The 18,079-nt window shown below is 61.7% G+C and overlaps 1 protein-coding gene across 2 annotated transcripts; it reads right to left on the reverse strand.

Moving 5' to 3' along the window:
• Nucleotides 1-184: 184 nt before the first annotated feature.
• Nucleotides 185-17,597, reverse strand: JUP (junction plakoglobin). 2 transcript variants are annotated; one of them, XM_063403835.1, is made up of 15 exons: nucleotides 17,514-17,597; nucleotides 7,943-8,175; nucleotides 6,745-6,998; nucleotides 6,301-6,539; nucleotides 5,710-5,911; nucleotides 5,169-5,313; nucleotides 4,710-4,813; nucleotides 3,399-3,737; nucleotides 2,853-3,008; nucleotides 2,590-2,709; nucleotides 2,279-2,429; nucleotides 2,038-2,159; nucleotides 1,758-1,797; nucleotides 1,254-1,421; nucleotides 185-1,034 (listed from the first exon to the last, which is right to left on the reverse strand). In XM_063403835.1, exons 2-14 carry the CDS (start codon nucleotides 8,166-8,168, stop codon nucleotides 1,276-1,278), a joined length of 2,244 nt encoding a protein of 747 aa, XP_063259905.1. In that variant the 5' UTR covers nucleotides 8,169-8,175; nucleotides 17,514-17,597; the 3' UTR covers nucleotides 185-1,034; nucleotides 1,254-1,275. The 2 variants fall into 2 exon arrangements, with proteins under 2 accessions (XP_063259905.1, XP_063259906.1); XM_063403836.1 differs by lacking the exon at nucleotides 17,514-17,597 and adding an exon at nucleotides 17,267-17,289.
• Nucleotides 17,598-18,079: the final 482 nt, after the last annotated feature.

Raw genomic sequence — 18,079 nt, forward strand, 5'->3', positions numbered from 1 at the left:
TGCCATGCTCTGTGGCAGCCCGGGCCCACGTCCAGGCAAAGCAGGTGCCAAGCATGGGAATGAGCTCCCCAAATCACTCTGCCCCACGGAGGGACTCGCCCTGGGCTCACAGAGGGCGATGCCTTCCCCTGGCTGCCCCCAGGGACTGTCCCCAGCTGACAGAAGAACAGGCTCAGGGCAGCACGGGGCTGCAGGGGTTATTTTATTCTTTGCTTTGGTCTATACAAAAACAACTTACAGAAATAATAAAATCTTCCATTCCTGACCCACACTCCAGTAACTGTCCATCCCTTTCCAGCCGGAGTGTTAAACCACCATCAGATCTAAAGCCTCTGTTAAAAAATGCGTTAGATAAGGGAGGAGGGGACGGAAACACACCACTCACCAAAGAGAAGGGAAACGGGTTAAAATGTGCAACAAAGATCGGTACAAGGACACAGTTCCTAATGCTGGAGTCACTCCTCTATGGGGACTGGCAGGACAGGGACACAAAGTCAGCTCCCAGCAGCTGATGGGAAAGAATTAAACCTCAGACACCCCGAAGGTCCTGGGACACGGTCCCTTTGCTTTCAGCAAACTCTGGATTGGCCTGATTCAGTTGGAGCTCGCAGGAAGCAAAGGGTTTTTCCATGTCAGATTCCTCTCCTAGAACACTAACACGCAGAACAAATCTTGGGGAAGTTAGAAAGCACAAACTTAAAGACGGCAAAAGCCGTTGGCACCATATTAAAAATAAAAAAGAAATATATATTCATAGAAAAGACTACTTTGCCAATGAAAGATCACTAACGGTGCAAGGTTTGTGTTTTAAAGCTTCAGAAACAGTATCTTGGATGCTGGATGTGGCAGTAGGTGCTCGAAGCAGTCCCAGGAGGAAGGACCTTCTCCACAGACCCACAGCGAAGAAAACAAATCGAAAAATAAAACCTCTCGTGGGAATGGAAAAGTTTTGTCTTCTCAGGCACTTCTGTCTCCCAAGTCCTTCTCACGAATGCTCAGCTCTGGGGCCACCCTCTTCTGCATGGAGAGAACACCTGCAGTGGCAGAGAACTCCTGTCATCCACTGAGTGATTTGGGAGGAGACCAGAGCGTGGCACCCCCTGGGCCCACAGGTGATGGGGACATTGATCCATGGCAGCACCAGGGACCCCGTGGTGGCACCAGGGACCCCCCAGCCTGCCAGATGCCATCAGCCAGCCCCACCTCCCCTGGCCACAGGGCTGAGGCCACGCCCCAGGTGTGCTGGCAGGTACCTGGTGTGGGGCTGCAGGCGGGTTAGGCGAGCATGTGGTCAGCGAAGGGCGCTCGGACGCCGTCGCTGTAGGCGTCCATGGGGTAGTCCCCGTCCATGTCCATGTGCATGTCGATGGGGTCCAGGGGGATGTCACCCGAGTACATGGGGCGGTAACCAGGGTCCAGCTCTGCAGGGGAGGGATGTGGCAACCTCAGCTCCCATCAGCCAATGACCTCTGCAAATCTCAGCCACCTCCTTGTCCCCGCACCCAGGGCAGCATGTGACACATGGTGCTGTAAAAGGGACCCAACCATCCCCTGGCCCAAGGGCACCAGCTGTGTGTGTGCTCCCTGGGAGCTGAGCATCCCACTCTGCATCCCCAACCCCCAGCACACTGGGCTGGCATTTGACTGACAGCCACCTCAAAAAGGTTTTAAAACAAGCCTGGCTTGGTGACATGAGGTAACTGCCCCCAGAACCCAGCCCATGGGGACCCTGCAAGGAGGGCTGGTGCCATACTCACCATCTGAGTAGGGCTCGTTGATGGGGATCATGCTCTGGGCCTACGGAAGAAGGTGGCACAATTGAAGGGATTCATATTCACGATGCTCAGGGGCCATGTGGTGGCAAGCCCTGTCCCAGGTGGTGCCATGACCCAGGAGCTGAGGCCACAGCCCATCCGCCTCCCACCTCCCTCTGTTTGACAGTCACTCCTGTCTGAGCTCTGGTTGGAGGTGCTTTTGGAAACAGGACAGGGCCACGCCCTGGTTTCCCCAGGAAAAAGACCCTGCTGGGATGCTCACCGCTTCCCAGGCTGCGGGGTCATGCTTGAAGAGGGAGTTGGTGAGCTCCACGGAGACACGCTTCCTGTAGTCAGGGTTCTTGTCCTCAGAGATGCGGAACAGCACAGCGGCCGCATAGGTGGCTGTAGGGATGGCCAGCAGCCTCAGCTCCTGCTGCCTGGCAGCATCAGAGCCCCAGAAGCCCCAGCTGGGACAGTGCCAGGAGAGTCCCCAGCAGAGTCCCCAGCGTGGCAGCACTCACCTGTTCCCTCATTCCGGGAGTGCAGCAGCTCCATCAGGGGAGCCGAGGCGCCCTCGGCATCGATGGCATCTGCTGCCTCCTTGTCCTGGGCCAGCTCACACAGCACGCCGGCTGCCACGCGCTGGATGTTCTCCACCGGCGAGTACAGGAGCTGCCAGGAGAGATCAGCGCCCGTGTGAGGCAGCCAGCAAGGAGCCCCTGTGCTCTGGGCACGTCCTGATGCATGGGGCCACCAGCCCAGGGCTGCAGCTCCCTGTGCAGGCTGGGCAGGAGGTGGCCCAGCGCAGCCCCTGCGTCCCCACAGCCCTGACCTGCACGAAGAGAGGGATGGTGTTGAGGCGGAAGATCTCCATGCGGTTCATGGGGTCCCGGGCCAGGATGTGCAGTGCCCCTGTGCAACCCTCCACGATCTCTTCCATCTTCACTCCATCCTGCCAGGGAACAAGAGCTCAGCCAGGGCACTCACACGCCAGGGAATGCCACGTGAAGTGCGGGCACAGGGTACCCCCGGGGACAGGCTGGGTTCTGGGGTGCCAGGCCATGCTGGGAGCAGGGCACAGGGGTGAGGGCTCACCGTGTAGGGCTGTTGTGTGCCGGCAGCTGCGTGTCGCTGGGCGTCCTGGTGAGCCTTGACCAGCAGCTGGACCAGGCGGGGGATGACCGCAGCCTCCTGCAGCGGGGCGTGGTTGGCCGGACACAGAGCCAGGTTGCGGATCAGCCCTATGGTAGCCTGGAGGAGAGGAGGAGGAAGGAGAGATTTGTCTCAGCTGTGGATCAGAACAGCATTTGTTCCCCGAGAGACACACTGTCCATCTGTCCCACCCCATCCCCTGTGTGGTGCAGGCTGACTCAGCTTCCCCCTGCCCTGGAATCCTTTTCCCAAGCTGAGCTTCAATTCCAATGAGCAGCAGGCACGAGTCACTTCCTTCATCAACTGCTGTCAAGGAAGGACACAACCCAACAAGAGCAGGGCTGTGGCAGCAGCAGCCACCATCACCCCGTGCACAGCACCAGCTCTGAGCCCCTCAGCAGCCCAACCCACCACACAACAGCGGGCAGGGGCTCGCTCCAGCCCGGGCACCAGCCTCCTCCTGCCCCCAACACCCCTCTGGCCCCTTACCTTAACCAGTGGCCACTGGTTGGGCTGGTTGAGGAGCTTGACAATGGCGGGGATGCCGTAGTTGAGGCGCACAGAGTTCTGTGCCATCTCGGCCTCGGGGTGCCGGCTGGTGAGGTGCCGCAGGGCGCACACGGCCGGCTCCGTGATGTCCTCCTTGTCGCCCGCCCGCAGGATGGTGTGGATCAGCGCCTCCACCCCGTTGGACTGTGTCACCAGTGTCTTGTTCTTGCTGTTGTTGCAGGTCAGGTTGGAGAGGGTGCCAGTGGCGCAGGTCAGCACGTTCACGTCATCAGAGCTCAGCTGGTTCACCAGGATCTTGAGGACGCCGTCCAGGCCCTCCTGCAGGAGCAGGGACGGGAGGTGGGAGCAGCACACACAGCCAGACCCGAGCTCCAGCCCCCACCCGGCCCCATGCCCCCAGCAGGCAGTGATGGGGGGTCTGCAGTGTTCCTGACTCCCACACAGCTCCTTTTCCATCCCCCAATGGCTCCTTTTGCATCCTCCACAGCTGGAGCTGCTCCTTCGCAGTGAAGTGGCTGCTCCCCAGCCACTCCAACATGTGCAGTTTCACTCAGAGTTTAATGTCTCCTGCTGGAATCACACTTCCCATGCCCCTGCCAGCACTCCCCACACTGTGATGGAGTGACCCCAGTCCTGGCCAGCAGCCAGCAGCAGGACAGGAAGGAGTTAAAGCACCATGACTACGTCCTCCTTCAACCCTTCAGTCAGCAGAGCCAGGGGTGGTTCCATGACAGCCAAAATAGTTTCCAGGCTGCATCAGAGCTAATCCGCACAGAGTGGCCCCAGCAGATGGGAAAACTCATCAGGAGGCAGCAACGGGCTGGGAGAGCAGACCCAGAGCAGGGCTGGGTCACCTCTGCACCAGCTGCAGGGCACAACAGCCTTGGCAGCAGCTCTGCTGGCAGCTCCCCCAGGAGCCGGGCAGGCAGCCAGCCCAGGACAGGCTGACAGGGCTCCTGAGCCAGAGCAGACTCCAGTGGCACCCACTGAGTGACCGCGGTGGCCTCAGCCTCACACTGGGGACATGCAGCAGTGCTGGCAGCCAGCTGGCATGGGCAGGGCCACAGGCAGTGAGCAGCACCCCGGGATGCAGGGCAAGCCCTGCTGCAGGGTAACTTGGGCACAGTGAGGCATCCCCTCACCCCACCAGGCACACGTGCTGCTGCTGCAGCTCATGGAACAGGGAACACGAGGCTTCAGACTCAGCCTGGCATGAGCTGCCCAGCACCCAGCATGGACACGGCTCCAAAACGTGGCACTGAGGCACAGCCAGGGGTCCTTCAGACTCACCTGTTTGGTTGCCACGTCAGAAAGGTTCCGCAGGGTCCACAGGCAGTTCTGCACCAGCCTAGGGCTGGAGCTGGTCAGGTGCTTGCCCAATGCCTGCATGCCACCTGCAGGGAAGGGGACAGTCCTGTGAGCAGCCCTGGCCATCCCAGCAGGAGGAGGGGTGAGCAGCAGGAGGGCTGCACGGGCTGGGCACCCCCTGATGCTCCTGTACACAGAGCAGCCTCATAGCTCAGCAGAGGCCAAACATGGTGTGTGAAGAGCTCTCAGACAGCCAGGATGGATCCTGCCCACACACAATGCCAGGAACACGCCTAAGCAGCCTTCAGTGCAGGAATCCAGGCCAGCACAGGTGGCTTCATTGGCTGTGCTGTCCTCTGCTCATCCCATGGGCAGGACACATCCTCAGCCACATCACCCTGACACCACCATTCATCCTCCTCCTGCCCCAGCCCCTCTTACCAGCCTCAACGATGGCAGGTTTGTTGCTGGGACACACTGACAGCACCTTGAGCACACGGCTCGTGGTCCACAGCAGCTTCTCATAGTTGTAGCTGCGCATGATCTGCACCAAGGCCTGGGGTCCTCCGTTGGCCAAAATAATCAGCTGCAAGACAGAATCCCACAATGGTTTGGGTTGGAAGGGACCTTAAAGATCTTCCAGTTCCACCTCCACCACAGACAGCAGCGCATTCACTAGACGAGGTGGCTCCAAGCCCTGTCCAACCTGATCTTGAACACTTCCAGGGATGGGGCATCAAGAATGGCTGGGGTGTGGCAGCCCTGGACCTCCTCTCCAGATTCCCCAGCTCATGCCAGGACACAAGCCAGGCAGGAGCTGCAACCCCGTGGCATGCAGGAATGCTCTGGTCACATCACCAGTGACACACGAGATCGTGGGGTCTCCATTGCTGCCTCCTGAACATCTGTGAGGTGCAAAGTCAGGCAACCACCCCCCTCCTACCCACCCCACATCTCTGTCACTCTGGGATCCCCATCCCACCTTGCTCTCCTGGTTCCCATAGGCCAGGAGCTGGAGGCAGTCAGTGGTGATGGCCAGGAACTTGGGGTTGTTCTTGTTCAGCAGGGGAACCATCTTCTGCAGCCCATCAGCCAAGCGCACGGCCATCTTGGCCCCCTCCTGGTACAGCAGCAGGTTGTGCAGGGTGGTGATGGCGTAGAAGAGAACCGACTCGACGGGCGAGCTGCGGGCAGGCAGCACACACCACGTCAGTGCAGGGACTGCACCGTGCTCACCGGGCTGCAGCAGAGCCCCCAGGGCTGCCCGAAGCCCAGCACCCACCAGCACCCTTCAACATGGCCCCCAGGGAAGGGACCCCTCAGAGCCTGAGCTCCATCTCTGTGGCCAGGGCAGTGTGGGTGAGGTAGCTCTCTCCTCCTCCTGCTCCGATGCAAGCTCCACACACAGCAAACCCCAGGCGTTTTCACAGGTTCACAGTCTCCCACTCCCTTGTCTTGGTGAGCAGGAGGACCCACACTGAGGGCAGCATGAGCCCTCCCTTCCTCTGCCCCCAGCCCAGGAGGGGCTGCCAGGCTGTGCCACCTCCCTGGCATCCCCACCACCACCGTGTACCTCAGCATCCTGACGAGGGCCGGGATGCCACCAGACTTGAAGATGGAGAGCAGGCCCTCGCGGTGGTGCGAGAGGTTGTGCAGGATGCTGGTGGTGCAGCGGGCGGTGTCCAGGTCGCTGGTGCTCTGCATGGTGCGGACCACGGCCGCCACCACCTGCGGCGACTGCATCAGCGCGCGGCGCGACGCCTCCTTCTTGGAGAGCTGGTTGACGATCATGGCTGCCTTGCTGACAACCACCTGCAGGGAGAGGAGCCGGCGTGTGGGGAGGGGTCCCACAGCAAGGGCAGGATGCAAGGTGACATCGCTGGGCAGAGGTGGGCTCAGTCCTGGTGCAGGGTGGAGGCAACCAGGAGTTTGGCCAAGAAGAAGGGGCAACAGAACCCCACAGGGATGGGAGCCCATCTGTGCAGCACAGACACATACAGCAACCACAGCTCCTTACCGGGTCCTCATCGTTGAGCAGCTTGGTGAGCTCTGGGATGGCACGTGTGGCCAGCTCAGCATCATCCTGGTAGTTGATAAGGTGCACGATGGCTGACTTCAGCATCTGGGAGGGCTCTGCCAGGCGCTGCACGTTGGTCTGCTGCCCCTCCAGCTGGGTGGTGATGAGAAGCGAGCGGTCCTCCACCGTCTCGGGGTACATGGCAGCCCGGACACGCTGGGCACGGGTCATGGCCAGCTGAGCCTCCATGTCCGCTGCAGGGGTGGACAGGGAGGCAGTGTAAGGCTCTCTCCAAGGAGCGCTCCCAGCCCTGCTTCCCAATCCCAACGAGATGAGCAAGAGCTTAGCGCAGTGACACCGGCTACGTCAGCAGTCCCGGCACACTCTGCACAGGGCTGGAGCTTCAAAGCGTAAACAGATCCGGCAGCACAGAGATAAGACAACACTCAATTAGGCAGCATGATGAGGCAGTTGTCACACAAGGCCTATTAATTAAAAAATTAAGGATATTTGCAATTTGGGACCAGCTGGCACTGGAAAAAAGGAGAACACTGAGGCCTTCCCCATCAAGGATGCTGAGGTGTGATACTGAGGTAGCCACCCATGGTCCCCACCTCTGCAGCAGAAAGGCTGCACGGGGTCCTGTAGGGGATCTGATCCCTGCAGGAGCTGGCAAATAAACCTTCCAGAACCTATTGCTGACAGGGAACTGCAGAGGCAAGCAGAGCAAACAGCCCCCTTTGAGGGGATAAAGCATCTCCTTCACTCCAGGCTGCGGCTCCGCACCGTCCTCGCCTCAGCAGGAGAAGCCGTGGCAGTGACGCGGTGTTACGGCACACGCTGGCAGCTCTGTGAGCCACACTGGGACAGGTTTCCCAGCAGGCAGACAGGCAGCAGAGCAGGTGACAGATCTGGGGGCTGGGATCAGCTGTTCCCATCTCAAGCCAACCCGCTGGCACGCTCGGATGTGTGCACAGCTCAGTGCCAGCGCAGGCTGACCAGGCGCCACCCCCGCACAAGAGCCTCTCAGTGCTGGGAAGGAGGACAGGAGGGAGCATATTTTAGGCAGCAACAACTCCCAGGGTGTGGAAGTCAGCATGGAGGAGTACCCAGAAGCAGCACGGCTACGGGGGAGGAAGAGGAAGGCAGAAGCTGAGCAGCTGAGCCTGCAGATGTGCTGGGCCCCACAGCCCCTTACCCTGAGCTTGGCTCTGGCCCTGGTTCCCTCCCTGGCAGTAGCTCGTGGTGGTCGTCTTCTTGATGGTGTACTGCTTCCCATAGACCTCGTCATCATCCCCGAGGCACTTGCTGCTGACCGAGGGCACCTGCGTGTTGACGCCAGAGTGGATTCCGGAGTCGTAGGTGTAGGTCTGCTGCCACTCCGTCACCTTGATTGGCTGCTCCATCATGTTCATCACCTCCATGGCTGCTCTATGGGGTGGGGAGGGGAGAGGTTACACCTCCAGGAGAGCCCAGGCTGCCGCAGGACCCTGCTGTCCCTCTCCTGCCCCGGAATGGCACGGCAGCCTCCCCGCAGCAGCCGGCCCCTGCGCAGCCCACGAGCAGATGGAGCCGATCCCTATCTGCCCTCCTCCCCCACTGGAGATGAAAGGCGGCACCGGGATGACGAACCCAAAGCTCAGCACTTTTGTTGCTCGTGTTCAGACATGAACCGCGGCTGCGTCTCACAGAGCTGCGCCTCACAACACCGCGTCTCACCACTGCCACCGCCAAGGTCTGGGCAGGCTCTGCCTGGCACAGTGGGACACCACAAGCTCCAAGGTCCCCCGGCTGCCCATGAGCTTTTTTAAGACCTCTTTCCAGAGACAGGACCTGCAAAGAGCTGGGGACACGCCAGGAGCTCCAAGCTCCATATGGTTGGAGCTCGAAGCATAAAATGAACCTTTTTAGAACCTTCCTGGAACACTCCTAAAGCACCTAAAAATAAGCAGGCAAAGCCACTGGCTCAGCTCTCCCATGGGTGCTCAGCACCACAGGCGCCCACGGTGTGGTCTGGGGCTGGGCACTCCCCACTCAGTGCCGGGACAGGGCAGCCCAGCACATCCCAACACTCAGGACAAACCAGCCAAGGTTGCTGGGAGCAGGGCTGGGATTTCCTTGTCTTTAATTTGGGGATACAGGGGCAGGGAGGGAGGATGGCTCATGGATTAATGCCTGAGCTCACTCAGGGCTGTGAGTCACCAGCCCTGCATCCAGGCCCCCGGCAGGGCCAGGAGGGATGGAAGCAGGCGGGGAGGGAGGGTTGGAGGGAGGGAGGCAGGGAGGGATGGAGACAGACCCGCCCAGCCCTCCGCTGAGCCATCACTCAGGATTCCTATCCCTTCCCAGCCGCTCAGGAGTGGAATGAGTCAGAGTTTCAGAGGCGATAAGCAGCGAAGGGAGCAGCTGCCGCCCGGCATACCTGGGCGCAGCAGCACCCACTTCCAAACAGCCTAAATTACCACCTGCACCGGCCCCGATTCCTGCGCCGGGCTGGACCGGGGCGGCCGCGCTGCCCTGGCTCCGCTCCAGCCGCCGGCACAGCGCGGGACCCGCAGGGACCAGCCGGGCTGGGGCGGCACCCTCGGGCCCCAGCACCCTCCCGGGGCAGCGAGGAGAGCGAGCTGAGCCCCCTGCCAGGCCGGCGGCTGAGTCAGGGCGTCGGGTGGTGGCCGAGGACGCGGTCCCGGCGGGGCACGGCGCGCACGGGCTTGGCGCGGCTCGTCCCACCGCTGCCGGCTGTTCCCAAGGAGCGGCCGAGCCTCGGCAGCTGCACAGGCCGCCGCTCGCAGGGAGGAATCCCAAACCCTCACTCGCGGGAGCAGCGGCCAGATGGGAAACAGGAGCCCGCCAGGCTTGTCCCCCCGGCTGGGAGCATCCTGCAACCCCCCGCATGCAGCCCCAGCCGCCCTCCCGGAGCCGCGGCAGGGCTCTGCTCCTGCCAATCCAATATTTTTTGAGCTGTCAAGCAGCACCGGCAGACTCAGAGCAGCTATAATGGGCCGTGCATAATGCACGGTGGTCAGGCAATGCAGGGACCCGCTAATGGAGGGCGGTGGAGGCAGAGCCTCCCCACGGCCGGTAGGAGCCGGGATCAGTGGGGCAGGACAGTGTGTGACACATGGTGCCAGGGGCGAGAGGAGAGCCAGCGCTGCTCCCCACCCCGCGTCGCAGCAGGGATGGGCCGTGAGAGCCCCGGTGTGGAGCTGGGAGTGCCGCGGTGCTGCATTGGTATTTGGGAGAGCAAATCCTTCAGCTGGGTCATCCTGGCCGTGGTGGTAGAGTCCCCACATTGTTCAGGAAGCTCAAGAGCAGCAATAGTCATGCCTTACGAAGTGTGGAAGTGCTCTGTGCTCTGTGCCACTAGCAGGGCACCTCACCACGGTGCAGGAGCTGGGTGAGCCGGCACCCATCCCACCTGCAGAGCCCCAACACCCCCAGCAAACACTGGAAAGCTGCCCTGGATAAGGTGGGCAGGGGGAGAGCAGAGCTGAGGACAGAAAAGATCACACGACCAGGGCCAGGGCAGGGACCTCAGGCAGCAGCGAGACAGATCTGGCAGGGGTTGATGTTGCTGCACCATTGTTGAGCAGTGACATCCGCTCCACAATTTACAGGCATCAGACAGGCACTTAATTTTCCAGACCTCCAGGAGCTGGGCTCAGACACCACACAGAGCCCTGCATTATGCATGAGCCACCCCTTCCGTCGGCACCGAGGCACCCAGGGACATCAAAAGCCAGCACAGCTCCTGGAGCTCAGACACAGGCTCTGGTGATCAGCCCCAGATGAGCTCCAAGCAGGAGAGCAGGACCAGGAGCTGCACAGAAGAGACACAGGCACCTGTCCTTCCCCTGAGCATCCCCTGAACAGCGTTTGCTCATCGCCACAGGGGCCAGCGAGGCCAACAGCACCCGAGGTGACAGGGCCAGCGGAGCAAATGTCAGACGCTCCTACGGTGAGCAGTGACATTTTCTGAACCCTGTCTCAAGTGTGCCCTGCTCATCACTCAGCGAGGGGCAGACACTGACACAAGCTTTTCCCACATCCTCCACAGTTTGGCTCTGTCCTCAGATGTCCTCTCTGCTCCTCAGCAGGATCAGCGAGAGAGAGGCACCAGGGTGCTGGTTACACCTGGGTTCACCTGATCAGGAGCCATTTCCTGGCAATGTTTCTAGGGGAGTGCTGTGGCAGGGAAGGACCCTCATGCAGGAGGGAGAAGCAGGGTGTTATTTGGGGCACGTGTGAAAATACTCACACTGAAGGGTCAGCCACGAGCAGGGGGCATGTCTGGGTGGGCTCCAGCCCTCCCACATCAGGCCTGTGGGCAGGATGATTGCTGTTGAGCCCAGCCCTTACCTCCCCCCACCAGGCTGGCAGATCAGGAAGGGCAGAACAGTGCCACCAGGCCTCACAAGAGCCCCACTCCACACAAACCTAGACCCCAGGGAAACAGGATTTGCTCCTGGGAAGTGAGAAAACCCCCAGGAAACTGAGGCAGATGTGGGGGACTGCTCAGAGGGGACAGTATGTTTGGGGAGAACCTCCAGCCTGCTCCTGGCACCACAGTGGAGAAGGGACCAAGACACCTGAGGGGCTTCAGCCATGGGATTCAGGACAGGCTTGAATTCAGTCACCCAGGCAGGCCACTGCCAGGAAAAGGTTAATCCCTCTCCCACCACTTCCCAGAGCCAGGAAGGCAGAGGAAGCTCCCGCGGGCTGTCGGGCACCGGCCAGCAGCTCATCCGCCCCCGGAGCCATTTGATCAGCGTCCAAGCAGCACCAGCCCCCCGGGACACCGTCTGCAGAGGAAGTCTCTGGCAAACATGCAGCCCCAGGCCTGACTAGCCCTTCTCACCAGCTGCTGTGAAACCTTCAGCCTCACCAGGCAGGACACAGCCAGCAGACAGGGCTGGAACAGCAGCAGGAAAGCAGAGAGTGCTACTTCACACAGAAATATCTGCTCAGGGACTTCTTGGGGAGCAGCAGTCCCTGGAGTGAGCAGCTGTGATCTCCAGTGTGGGGTCACCCCAACGGGAGCAGGTGGGGGGCACAGGGCACCTCACAAGCCCCAGGCAGGGGCTGCACTGGCCCAGGCACTGGGTCTCAGGGTTAGCCTGAGCTCATCACATGCAGATCCAGCCTGCCCTCACCCAGCATGGAGCAGTGTGGGTGCCAGCAGAGGGGGCTGCCAGAGCCCCACCCTCACTCACATCCTCCAGGAGCAAAGGGGAACAGTACTGGGGGGGGCTCATGCAGCCGCAGCATGTGAGGGGCTGAGATCAGTGGTGGGAGCCTGCGAGTGGCTGCAATTACAGTCGCCGAGGCTTTTAAGGAAAGGGAAGAGGCAGTTAAGGCGATTCAATAAATGCAGCACAAAAAAAAAAAAAAGACTCTATTTTAGAAGCACTTACACTACACACAAGCCATCTCCGGTCCCCCCTTCCTGGAGCAGCCAGGGATTAGCAACTGCCTGCTCAGACAGCCCTGGCTGGGCAGCCACAGCACAGAGTCTTCCCACAGACAAGGGCACCCAAAGCCCTGTGCACCCTGTAGAGCTGCACCTTGAAGTCCCCCAACACCCACAGTCCCTGCCCAAAGGTGCTCTGAAGCGACGGCAAGGGCTGATGAAGCTGGGGCAGCCGCTAACGAAGGCCCCGCAGACGCCGCACAAAAGCTTCAGTGGTTTTGAAGAGGATCCTCAGGAACACACAGCGGGAGCAGGCAGAGAAAGGAGCTTGTCAAGACCTCACCAGCATCAATGGGAAGCGTTCGAGTCAGATCCCGGCACCAGGAGCCCTTTCAATGGGGCTTTACAGGGAAGATGAGTAAAGAATTCAAAGGGGAACGAGAGCAGCTTGAAGTTTAATGAGGAGGAGACAGCGGCAGGGGATCAGCCTCTCGTTAGAGCAGGCAAAACCACTGGCCTGGCCTTGCACACAAAGGAGCCCACGGCCTTTGTGCATGGATGTACCCAGGTCCAGAATGGCTCCCGGCTGCCCCACCAGCTCTGACAACTTTGGGGCACTCAGGAAAGGCAGTGGGGTGCGGGAGCTTCAGATCCGGGCTCCTTCACTGGAGTGGGCTCTAAATCTCTTTTATATTTCAGCTACCATTATGTTGTTACATTTGAGCTGCTGAATGCCTCATGCAAAGCTCCGGCTCCTTTTGCTGGGGGTGCTGCATCCCCCCGAGCACCACGCCAGGCTCTGGCAGCAGAACAGCCCCAGAAAGCAGCAACTCTGCCACGACCTGCTGCGCTCAGCTGATGCTCTCCATCAACCCAGATCATGTCCCTGAAAAGCCTCGCCTGCACCTGAATTAACAGCTCCTGACAGCTCCAGCACACGCCTGGCCCAGGCTGTGATGTTTTGGCACTTCACATCACAAACCGACACAGTATTATCCATCAAGTGTTCTCCCGTTGCAAGTGCAGGCACAGCACTGAGCGTGACACCCACAGCCTGCTCCTGTGCAGGGGACAGGGCCCACAGCAGGACCCTCAGCCCAGGGAAAGCTTTCCCAGGGACATTCACCTGCCAAAGACCCACCATGGGGTCTCTGGCACCACATCACCCTCCCCACATCCGTAGCTGTTGGCACAGACACCTGCACCTGCAGCGGCACCAGGATCAGGAGGACCCATACGGGCTCATCTCCTCCTCACAGTTTGCTGATCTCATTCGAATCATGCCTGGGAAAGATGGGAATTTGCCACTTGTCCATGGAAAGGAGAACTGGCATGGTGAGATTAATCACAATTACTCCATCTGGATAAAAACAATCAAAAGTCTTTATTTTGTTTCAACGAGCACAAAGAACAAGTTGTTCTTTAGGAATACTATAATTGCAGGCTCTGGACCTTGCTGGCTGTTCCCAGCTCCAGCCACAGTGTCCAGGACACAGGGTTTGCCACCTGGCCTTGCCAGAGGAGCTGGGGCAGTGAGGAAGAGGGCAGAGGTGCTGAGCCCTGGCTTAATTTCTCCATCCAGTTGCATTACAGCTGCAAAGTTCAGACGCATCACAAGAAATTATCACCAACAGCCGTCAGCACCCGGCCTGTCGGAGCAAGTTAATGATTTGTCACCAGGGCTCTGCCCGCGCGTCACCACGATTACAGCAGCCTCTGCCAGCAGCCAAAGGTCTCTCCCCCCTCACAGAGGAACACGCTTTCCATCCAGCCACCCACCCCCGAAAGCCACAGGGGACCCCAGCACACCCGCCCCATGGGGTCTGTGCCCCCCGTCAGCACCGGGGCAGCCCCCCTGGAGGGCACGGCCACCCTCACCCCCTCGCAGGTCTGATCACCCAAGCGTGGGATATTGGGAAAACACCGAGCATTCCGCCTCCGCCCCGCCAGGAGCTCCGGCTCTGGGAAAGAGGCCGGGAACAGACAGCGCAGATGTCGCGGGCTGCCCGACAAGCCCCGGCAGCCGCGGCACGAAGCTCCTGCCCTGTTTCCAAAGCGATTCCAGAGCCTGGAGTCCAAGGCGTGCCAGGATGCCTCCAGGCCCGTCAGCAGCCGCCGCAGAACCCATCGGGGATGGTGTATTTAGAAGGGTATTTCAAACCTCTGCTTAAATAGAAACATCTTCACCTCCCCCCTCCGCAGCCATCGACAGACCGGGTGTGGCTGCAAAGCCAGCCCTATTTAAGCACAGACACGGTGCTGAGGTCAAGTTTTAAGCCTTTTTGGAGCGGGAGTACCTGCACCTTGCCACCCCCTTGTCCACCACTTTGTCAAGTACGTCCATGAGAAAAGAGGGGTAAAATCAACCTTCCCAGAGCAGAGAATGCGATTCAAGGCACCAGTGCAGCCCTGGTGTCCTCCAGAGCTGCCATCCCCAGCCCTTTCCATTCACACAGGCCCACCTGGGACACCACATGGGGCTGAGACTGACCACCTACCCTCAGCTCTGGGTGACGCTGGGTGCCCACACACCCTGTCTAGGTGGGGAAGTACCAGCTGAACTCCGAGTCGGGCTTATACTGCTGTAGTAGACACTGTGTTTCTTTTAAACTCCTGTTAATTAGAAGCCAGACTAGTTTAAACCTTCAAAACCCGCACAAGCGTCGGTACAGATGCTGCAATTAAAAGTTCTGCAAGTTCTCTGTGCAGAGGCTCTGCTCTCCCAGCCTGCGGAGCGGGGCCAAGGGCAGCTTCGCTCCCAGGCTCTGCCATCTGCGAGCGGCAGCGCGCCCGGCAAAAGCGCCGTCTTAAATCCCGGAGATCTGGAAGTGTGATAAAAAGCCAAATCCCATCAAGCGCTCCCACACCAAACCACAGCCTTGAAGGGAAAGACTGTGTCGGGAACGGGCTGAGCTGCAGGAGCCGCGCAGCTGTACCGCAGTGCCTGCCCGGCTGCGAGGGCTGAGTAAGGCTTTCAGGTGGGGGAAACAAAGGGGTGAGTTAATGGGATTAGGGCAGCGCCGAGTGATACACTGAACTGCGGCACCACGACCAGGGGGGACATTCCCCAAGGCCCCCGGCTGCAGCCCGGCCACGATTCGCCCGCGCTGCCGCGGGGGCTTCAGGCACGGTGCACAAACTACCCTAGGAGACCCCTCCCAGCAGCCCGGCTCGTTCCCCCAGCCCCTCCCGGGGATGAACGCGCTTCCTGGAGCCGGCAAGGACACGGCACATCGCCCAGACAATAGACTGGAACGCCATTGTCTGAGGGAGGGCCCCGCACGGCCGCCCCACCTTTCCCCAGCGCCCTGAGCCCTGGGGACCCACGTTCGTCCCTGCTCCCGCACAGCAACCACAGCGCAAGGAGGGAGCACAACCCTCAGCCACCGCTGCCAGGAGCTCTGGGCGTCCCCGTCCTGATGGCCAACTTGTTTCATCCAAATTAGCAGTAAAATGGGTTTTTCATGACGCTTCATGGAAATCCTCCAAAACAATGAGCAATCGCAGGCTTCAGATGTGCAAACACAGTTCCAGTGGGTGCCCTGCAGCCTTCCAGGCAGCTCCGACACCGACAAGGACACAGAAACGGACCCCTACAATTTTCTCATCCCTGTTTCCGGCTGGGCCGGACACTCCAAGAGCGGAGCCCGGAGCAGCCCCCGCGGACACTGCACCTGCCCTGGATGCGGCTGACAGCCCGGAGCAAACGCCCCCGGCGCCGCTCCAGCTCCATCCCCGCGGCAGCTGGCAGGGACACGCTGCGCCCCCGGCTCCCCACCAGCCCGTGGCAGACGGACACCAGACCCGGGAACTGCTCGGGGCTGGCACCGGCGCCAAAACCAGCACGACGTGGGCTGGAGCAGGAGGTGAAGCGACTGAGGGGGCTGTGTCACGGGGCATCCCCAGCCCCCACCGCCCTTCTGGTATAGGAAAGCTGACAAAGGAACATCAAACCAGATCCGGGACTCACCCAGGCACCCCAACTTCGTTACGGGGGAGCCGGGGGTGCAAGAACTTCCAGCCTGGCCGGAGAGGGTGCAGGCTGATAGCTTCACACCCGTGCAGGCACAACGGTGCTGCAGGTCACCCTGTCCCGTCCCCAGGAGCAGCCGTGCCCTCCTCAGCGTTCACGCTCCTCTCCCCGCGTTGCTCGTATGACAGCCCACGTTTGCCTTCTCCGGGCAACTCCCAGCAACATTTCAGCGTTATCCTTTCATCTGTGCTGTAAACCTGATTAATTAAGCTAATCACTCAGCTAACGCAATTAGCGCGCTCTCTCCTCTCCAAACATCAGACAAACAGCCAAGTTTCGCTCCCCCCGCCGTTTCCCGGTGCGGATGTCCGCTGTCAGGGGCTCAGCTGGGACCCCCGGTCCGCACTGTGCCCAGCACCCCTAACCCGCAGGGGGCTGTCTGGGTGATGTCAGGTCACCCGCGCTTCCCTCGGCCCTCTCAGCCCCCAGACTCACACGCCTGGCGGTGGGCGCAGGGTAGCCCCGGCCCCGCGGGTAGGGACGGCGATGTCGAGGCGATCCGAGGTGGCCTCGAGAGCAGCACGCGGTGTCCCCAGGTGTGACTCTGGGCACGGACCAGCCCGGTTTGCGTAAGAGCCGCACAGCACCGGGCGAGCGCCGTGCCAGGGCCTCGCCCGCCCAGCGGCAGCCCCGGGCGGGGCCGGGGACAGAATCGCCTCCTCGCACAGGAGCGCGGAGCAGCGACTCCCAAACTGGCTCCCGCGGCACTGGGAAGGGGCCAGGACAGCCCGAGACAGCCTGGCTGCCCACGGGGAAGCCCCGGGGACCCGCCCAACTGGTCCCGAGCAGGATCGGCCGAGCTTACGGGCAGCACACGGGGAGCCCAACCGCAGACGGCGGCAGCGCGGCCGAGCCGGGACGCCCGGTACTGCCCGGTCCGGACACCCAGGTCCTCCCCGGCCCGAGCGCATCCGCTCCCCAGCCCCGCACGGCGGAGTCCACACGGCCCCGGTACAGCCCAGCCCGGAACGACCGACGGCCACGACCCTGGCCCCGTTCCGGCCGCCCCAACTCTGCTCACCGGACCCTCCCCGCCGCGATCTCCGCCAACCCGGTCCTCTGGACCCGTCCCCGCTCACCGGAGCGATCCCTGCCCGGTTCCGCTGGCCTACTGCCGCTCACCGCCGCTCCACCATGCCCGATGCGCGCTGACTCGGCTCCACTCACCGTCGCTCCCCGTGCCCGGTGCCCCGCCCCGCTCACCGTCGCTCCCCGTGCCCGGTGCGCCAGTCCCGCTCACCGCCGCTACCCGTGCCCCGTGCCTCGGCCCCACTCACCGTCCCTCCCCGCCCGGCCCCGGTACCCCGGTGCCCCGGCCCCGCTCACCGTCGCTCTCCGCCGCCCGCCCGCTCCTGCCCGAACAAAAGGCGAGCAGCGCCCCTCACACCGCCCCGCCCGCCACAGGCCCCGCCCCCGGGCCGACCCCTTGCTATTGGATGCCCCGCACGTCCATCAACTCCTGAGCACGCCCACCACCTGCCCCGCCCAACGTGTTTATCCGCTCCCCATTGGCGGGGGCGCGGCCGCCCCGCCCCTCGCCCGCAGGTGATTGGACAGCGGGGCGGGGCGCGCGGGGCGCGGCGGCGGCGGAGCGAGGGCGCGACCACGAGGGGACCACCTGGGTGACGTCAGTGGGCGCGGCCAGGTGGGGCGGGACCCGCCCCTGGGCAGGGCCGGGGTCGCGGGGACCCCGGGGGCCGTGCGGGGACCCCCCGAGGCAGCAGCGCGGGGGCGGCAGGAAGCGGCGTTCGGGAAGGGCTCGGAGCGGCTGGCGCTGCGTCAACCCGGTGCCCGCCGGACCGGTCCAGCCAGATGCTGCCACCGCGTCCCGGGCGAAGCCGCCCAGTGCCCGAGTCATCCACTGGATATGTCCCAGCCCACCTCAGGACCCC

Source organism: Prinia subflava, chromosome 8 (genome assembly GCF_021018805.1).
Source record: "Prinia subflava isolate CZ2003 ecotype Zambia chromosome 8, Cam_Psub_1.2, whole genome shotgun sequence".
In the NCBI taxonomy this organism is placed as follows: Eukaryota; Metazoa; Chordata; class Aves; order Passeriformes; family Cisticolidae; genus Prinia; species Prinia subflava.

Coding starts and splice junctions, on each gene's coding strand:
- JUP (XM_063403835.1), bottom strand. CDS start 8,168: ATGGAGGTGATGAACATGATGGAGCAGCCAATCAAGGTGACGGAGTGG. Junction 5,314..5,709: donor ATGGGAACCAGGAGAGCAAG/GTGGGATGGGGA, acceptor TCTGTCTTGCAG/CTGATTATTTTGGCCAACGG. Junction 2,160..2,278: donor CTCCCGGAATGAGGGAACAG/GTGAGTGCTGCC, acceptor CCATCCCTACAG/CCACCTATGCGGCCGCTGTG.